General features: G+C 47.2%; 2 protein-coding genes across 2 annotated transcripts; one reads left to right on the forward strand and one right to left on the reverse strand.

Moving 5' to 3' along the window:
• Positions 1 to 3,422: 3,422 nt before the first annotated feature.
• On the reverse strand, positions 3,423 to 4,917 carry LCP9604111_9761 (uncharacterized protein; the record flags this gene model as incomplete). The annotated part of the gene is made up of 2 exons (XM_039078051.1): positions 3,423 to 3,872; positions 3,949 to 4,917. 2 exons carry the CDS (start codon positions 4,915 to 4,917, stop codon positions 3,423 to 3,425), a joined length of 1,419 nt encoding a protein of 472 aa, XP_038924244.1.
• Positions 4,918 to 5,798: 881 nt separating this feature from the next.
• Positions 5,799 to 6,849, forward strand: LCP9604111_9762 (cardiolipin synthase; the record flags this gene model as incomplete). Its single annotated transcript, XM_039078052.1, has 4 exons — positions 5,799 to 5,977; positions 6,028 to 6,123; positions 6,200 to 6,519; positions 6,581 to 6,849. 4 exons carry the CDS (start codon positions 5,799 to 5,801, stop codon positions 6,847 to 6,849), a joined length of 864 nt encoding a protein of 287 aa, XP_038924245.1.
• Positions 6,850 to 7,086: the final 237 nt, after the last annotated feature.

The raw sequence follows: 7,086 nt of genomic DNA on the forward strand, positions 1-7,086 counted from the left end.
GGCGCAAACTCAAATATTATATCTTTTTAACTTTACTTGTCTTTGTTTCTTATGGCCATGGAGCGTGGGATTCCGGGCGGAATTTTTTTTTTTTTTTTTTTTTTGTTTTTTTTGTTTTTTTTTTTTTTTTTTGTTTGCCTGGAGATAGACCCTACGCTTCTATTATGTTTGGGAGGAAAACGCCGTTTATTGCTACAATATGTACCAGACAGCGGCTCACTCGTGTCTATATGGTTATGGTCTCTTTGCTTTACGGTCTACGGAGGTGGCTTTGTCTTTTCTGCTTTTCCTGTTTTGCTTCTATTTACCCCCTTTGCTCCTTTTCCTTTCGGTGGCTCTATTGATTCTGTTCTGGGAATCCGGGTGGGTGGCGTTCTCTTATTCTTTACGATGTCATGCAACAACAACCCGATAACCCCAAAACGGTTCTATTTTTTTTATTACTACTTCTTTTACCTTTGGACTCTGATTCCTACTCTTCTACTTCCTCCTCTTGCTCTCTGACCCTTATATCTCTATTGCTGCCAAGGCCGCGCCTGTATGTTTGTCTTCTACGATCACGGTGTCCAACGGTTTCTTTTCCAACGTCTGGTCTGGGCGGGCTCGGTATGATTCTCTGTTCTCTGTTCTATACTCCCACACGGGGCAGGCTTTAGTGATTCCCATCTCATTCCATGGTCAATGGCCACTGGTTCAATGGTCAAAGATTACTTCCATACTCGTTTCTTCCTTTCCTTTCTTGGCAGGTGCGGCTTTATCAATACGTGCGTGTACTGAATACTCGATTCCCGCCGTCTATAGTATGGATTATAGGCTCTGCACAATGAGTCATTGTTATAGTATCGTAATTTCTTGTAGAAACCGATGGAATCCATCGTGCAAATAGGTAAAACAAAAAGGAATCCTAATAATCTGGCAAGATATTCTTTCATTCTCTCATATCTTGCTTGAGATATTTGGCATACACAGCCTTCGCTCACACAACTTTGATATCAAATAGAAGGCTGCATTGTTTACATAGAGAACTGACCCTGGTAGACAAAGATGCTTGTTCTTGTTGTGGCTACTATAACTCAATTTCGATTTTACTTGTGCGGTACATTGTTTTGCTACTAGTCCCTCTCTAGCATAAGAATTTTGCAGTACTGAACAATCAATCTTCAACTCAAGTTATGACACACTACCCCTGCGTTTGAGACGCGCCAGTTAGCCCCAGCCAACATGTACGGTGCTTCTGTGTGCCTGGAGCTGATCCTTCCTGTTAAAGGACTTTCTGCAATGAGGGCATGCGAATCCACGTGGAGAAACATGCAGCAATTCGATATGTCGCATGAGAGAGGACTTAGATGCCAATCCTCCAGAGCTGGTACAATTCTCCCAACCACACTTGAATTGGTTGTTTCTTTTTGTATTCCTAGGACGAGGCAGTTGGCGATTTGCTATGAAAGGATGAATTGGAGACATACCTGCTTCTAAGGGGCTCAGTGCTCTCCGCGGACAGGACTTGAGTATCTCTCGTTAACGGATTATTTGTAGACCAGGTGTCGGACAACGCGCTATTTACAGCCTGACCACTGAATGTAGAAGGGTTTGCGTGAGTATCGACAGTCATCTCGAGCGGATGTTTCGGCATTGTCAGATAAGGAGCCCATGGATAAGCTGAGAACTGGGGAAGGCAAAATTTTGTCTCAGATGGTATAGACGAAGGGTGTATATGTGCAAAGTTTGAGGACGTGTCAGAGGCGGAGGTAGTTTCGCTCATTTGAAGATGGCGTAAAGGTAGAGCAGTAGCATCATTGCAGTAGTCGGAGGCATTTGGTTCCTTGGAAGAATCGCTTCCGTGAAAAGTAGACATTATTAAGAAGAATGAGTATCCGAGATAAACTGACTTAAGTTCGCGTCTGGAGTAGCTCGTGGTCACATATAACTATCCTCAAGAAGATTTGGAGGGAAGTGTCCTTGTAAGTCGATCAAAAAAGCGCTCCTTCAAATTTATATCAAGGTGCGGGGACAGCCAACCAGGTGCTGGTAGCAACGAACGGCGAGCCCAATCACAAGAAGAGGCCCCGGATTAGGGCCCCTTCTTCTCTTACGATACGTTTCAATAGGAGATGTCACGAAAGCATGTGGGCCATAGATCTCTTATCCAATAATCAGCTTCAAAATTCTCATCAACTAATGATATATCAGTATGATTTTCCAAAGAAACCAGAGGCCTTGTCTCAAGAATACACATGAGAATGCAAATCAGCTTGCTCTCCGCCTAGGCTCGTCGAGCGACTAACCAGGGAGTACCCCTTCTAGCTCACCTCGGCTTCAAGACCTAGCTGCTGCTAGGTCTAAAATATGGCCCAGGCATGGGTGGCAGTGTCTTACGTTTGTGCTTTAGGAGCTCGCAAGTCGAACGCATTTACTAAAAGCGATCTATCTGACTCGTCGGAATTGATCTTCACAGGGCCACAGTAGGAGTGCCAACCAAGAAAGCCATATGAGGGATAGGAAGGTTGACGTGGGGCACTCAGGTTGCAGCTTCTCGCTTTATAGGTAGTAAACATTTAACCTGCTAATACAATAATCCGGTGACTTATATAGCATCACCAAAACAAGTGAGGCTGAGAAATCCTCGAAAGTAGTGTAATGGGGAACAAGTTACAACAGAAGAGTGTAGGTGATACCGATGTTCGGAAATGCTATATTGTATCACCTCTTCTATCTGGCTAAAGTGCTAATTAACGTGTTGTTGTCCGTTTGGTCTGTCCCAGATGGCGCTCCATCGTGCGTCGGCCGTATTTACAAGGCCGGTCCGGCTGTCCTTGTATATGGCGTTGGTTTTTTTTAGCATCCCAGGTTTCCGTGATATCGTTGGGTTGGTCCATGATTTGTCTGAATTTATTCCCGCTCCTAGGGTGGAATCCCATGATGTACCGTGCATAGGACGTCCACATAGAACGAGAATTTCCAGAAGAGTGGGGAGTTCTCGTCTGCAGTCTGCTCGGTGATATGATATTGTAATGGCAAAACGGAAGATACTGCAGACAATTCATAGCGCTGAATAGTTGTGGGACGATCCTCAGTCGACTTTCTTGAATATCCGACCACTCGCTAAAATCAGCGTCTTTAAAGAGAGGTGTGGCGTAGTCATTTGTTTTTGTTTCCATGCGCTTCTTCCGGACCTCTCTCTCTGAGGCGGAAGTCTTCCTAGTTATAGATCGTAGCGTCGATAGGTTTAGGCGACCCCCATATTCCAGTGTGATCTCATCCATATATAAGTAAACCGTGACTTCTTTGCTTCTTGGTCACGAAAGAAGCTCACGTGCTTAGTCATATATAAATACATCCATTAGGCACACAGCCTATGTCCCTTGAGGCAAGATGAAAGAGTGCGGCGCCGCTGCTGCACCTGTGTGGGATCATCGACTCTGTTAGGTGTGGAGAGGAGCCTTTGGGAATTCCCGCGCTTGCGTGCGCCGTAGGCTTGGTGTGCGGCGCGGGCCTAGGGGGGAGGGACCTGGGCTTGTCCGCGCCAGGTTGGTGAGGTGTGTTGTGGCGGGGTCGATGTGGAGATGCAGGTTGAGAGGTATTGTGATGGCAGCTGCTCGGGGGGTGGTGGAGGTTGTTGGTGTTGGTGTTGGTGTTGGATGAGCGTGGGAAGTGAGTGGGAAGTATTGGGTTTCTTCCCTCGGCTGGGTAGTCCAGAGGGTTCTAAGGGTTGTCCGTAAGAGGTGGTTCTGCAAAGTGAGGTTATTGCTCTGCAGGGCCAGGTTGTGGTTCTGCAGTTGTTGTTGGTACGGGATTAGGTTTAGAGACCCTTGCTGGCCTGGGTAGGTGCCCTGGTGATTCTCAGAGATGCTGGTCTCAGATGGGATTTGGATCTGAGAGAAGTACCTATTAGTTTCGGCTCACTTCATATGCATTGAGGGTTTCATTTTATTTATTTGCTGAACATACCTGACGGCTGAACTTCCTTCCTGGCATGGCGATGTACTCATCAAACATGCTCCCGAGGTCTGCAAAGATGAACCCGCGCACCGGGTCCACAGGTTCAAACCGCTGTCCAACTTCTTGTTGGAAATTGACGCCCCGGCGCGGCAAAGGTTGGTATTCAGGCAGTTTCAGCAGCAATGATGGGTAGCTGCCAATCATCGCGTCGATGACCGGGTCGACGTCAATCGACAGGGAAATCTTGCTTTTTGCTGTGGGTTTCTGAATCAACATGACAAAGGTGAACTCGCGCGGCAGACCGGATCGCTGGACATTGTTCTCTTCCATGGACCAAACGATCCTGCCAGCTTCGACGTCGAAATCGCTGCCAGATGGGCTTTTTAACGTACGTGCGGAGCCTTGGATGCGCATCATCTCGTACCGCTTGTACCGACCATTGAAGCTCCCCGAGGGAATGACGCTTGCGCTGACGGGAAGTTCTGAAATTCCGAGGGACCCAGCCAGACTGAATGTCCACTCCATGGTCTCTGGAGAAACACTGCCGTAGAGCAGATGTGGCGCATGCATAAGGAAGCGTGGGTTACCGGGTGGATATCCAAAAGGGTACAACTTTGAACTTGAAAGATCACGGCTTCCACGAACTGAAACACTGATAGTGGCGGACTTGATGCGATGCGCGATAGTGTGGGGCGAATGGAAGGTGAATGCAATAGCGAGAAAATCTACGTGTTCAGCGTCCCCATCTGATACGGCATCACTGGAGTAATATCCATGCTGGAGGCGCTGGACATTCGCGGTGATATAAGCATCACCAGGTAGTCGGCGCTCGTAGATGAGGGCACGGTTGATAAGAAGACGTGGATTCGCCATATTTGGATCTGATTGTTCCTTTTCTTTGGCTGATGGTACACTGTAGATTGGAGTTAATGAGCGTGAGTCCGAGACACACCCAGTTTGGGCAGAAGTAAGTGACATCGTGGCGACGCAAAGATAAGACCGCAGCTTTGTTCTGGCAGGCTTGCTTGTCCATCTGGCTCTAAGGCTTCTTCTAGACGTAGATGCGAGAATTTGAATTCATCTGTGTGGGAGATTAACATATATATTCTTTTACTGACTGCTTAGACATAAGTCGTCATTTTGTTCAATGTGTCTTTCATCACCTGGGGTTCTAGGTCACAGGTACAGATATCAGGTGAGCAGAGGCTTGATCATGATCCCCTGACGCGGCTCCTGGCATCGGGAACCAATAGATGATACTATCAGTTTAGGATATGATTTAACAGCCAAATCCATTGTCATATTTCTTTCTATAGATGAATGTAGAAAAAGTACGCCCACAGGAAGGATAAGTTGCGATATAGAGACGGGCGGAGAAACCATTTATCCGGCCAGAAACTCATCGCCGAGGTGCAATCTCCAAAGTTCATCTAACATCAGGCGACCGTGATCTAGAGCTCTTGGTTCTAGCTCGTTGATTTACTGGTAGAACTGATCTGCATTTGGAGTTCTGTTATATGTATGTCCCGCTCAGCCAAGTTGCCCCGAATTCCGACACATCCAGCTAACAATCCCTAGATTGTGTTTGTACTATATAGCATTGTGTCTGTTTATTTGCATTCCTTGCGCTATCAGCTTGATACTTGGTTTAATTTGGTGTGGGGTTGAATTTGCAACTTTACCAGCAACTGTGCAAGGCGACAGCTTTCTATCACTTGCACCGAATCACCATTGCATAGCCTGAACACGACCGGGTATGCACAGCTGAAATTGCTAGTTGAAAGCTTGTGATTATCGTGTCGCTGTCAATTTTTGTTTTCTAACAACACCTGCCGCTGTCACCTTATATTGGTGTCACCATGATTGGCTCATACGCAGCCCAGTTGTCCCTTCGGGCGAGCCGGCAGGGATCCCAAGTGCTGTCCAAAAATGCACGTCTTCTTGTCCAGTCAAATGTGTTCAAAACTGAATCTCTTCGGAGAGATGGATTCCGATGTATATCTACATCAGTCCAGTCAACATTGAACCGATCACCTAGGTATGGTCGTATGTGACTTCTTCATTTATATCATTCTAATTATTCATCAGATTGAAACCTCGTTGTCTTCAGACAACCCTGATTGCACCATCATTCTTCACCCAGCAAAGATGGTCCGGGTCAAAATCAGCCAAATCTCCTGAACAGTAGGTCTACTCCAAACTATGTATTCAATATACAAATCGACATAAGCCATTCGAACCAACGACTAACCTAGCTTAGACCCGAGGGATCCAAGAAAAAACCTATTCTATCACGGATTCCCCTGCCAACCTCCCACGAGAATATCTACACTGTGCCCAACATTCTCACATTCTCCCGGCTGCTGGCCGCGCCCGTGGTCGGGTATCTCCTAGTCCACAACTACCACACAGCAGCGTTATCCCTGTTCGCCTACGCGGGCATCACCGATCTCGTCGATGGGTACATCGCCCGGCGGTATAACCTCCAAACTGTGGTTGGAACGATCATTGATCCCATGGCCGATAAGCTGTTGATGACCATTGGTGTCGCGTGTCTGGCCGTGAATGGCTCTCTTCCTAGTAAGTCACTCGTGTTGATCTTTGGTATCTGGACATGGACATGGATTGACGTATCGAACAGTCTGGCTCGCTGTGATCATCCTCGGTCGCGATCTGGGTCTGGCTATTTCGGCTATCTATTACCGTTGGATTTCGCTACCTGAGCCCAAGACCATGGCCCGGTACTGGGATTTCTCACTTCCCTCGGCGGAAGTCAAGCCCACTGAGATTTCGAAGATCAATACTGCCCTACAGCTGGTGTTGGTGGGTAGTGCGATTGCGCTGCCTGTGGTCCCCGAGGCGTTTGTGAGTGCATGGCATTTGAGCGAGGCTATGACTGGATTCCAGTAAGTTTGATATTTTCTTTTATACCCTTGTTTTGTCTTTTTTGTCTTTTTGTCTTTTTGTGTATGGGAGCAGTCTTCGATGGTCCATCCTAAGACACATCGAGGCTGTTTCTGGTACATACGACCATAGGGTGTGGAAAACAGGGCTTCCCGTCCGCTCAGCCGTACTTAAGCCACACGCCGGTGAGTTAGTAGTTGGGTGGGTGACCACCAGCGAATCCTCACTGTTGTATGTTTTTTT

This window comes from Penicillium roqueforti (genome assembly GCF_015533775.1).
Source record: "Penicillium roqueforti strain LCP96 04111 chromosome Unknown scaffold_76, whole genome shotgun sequence".
NCBI lineage: Eukaryota > Fungi > Ascomycota > Eurotiomycetes > Eurotiales > Aspergillaceae > Penicillium > Penicillium roqueforti.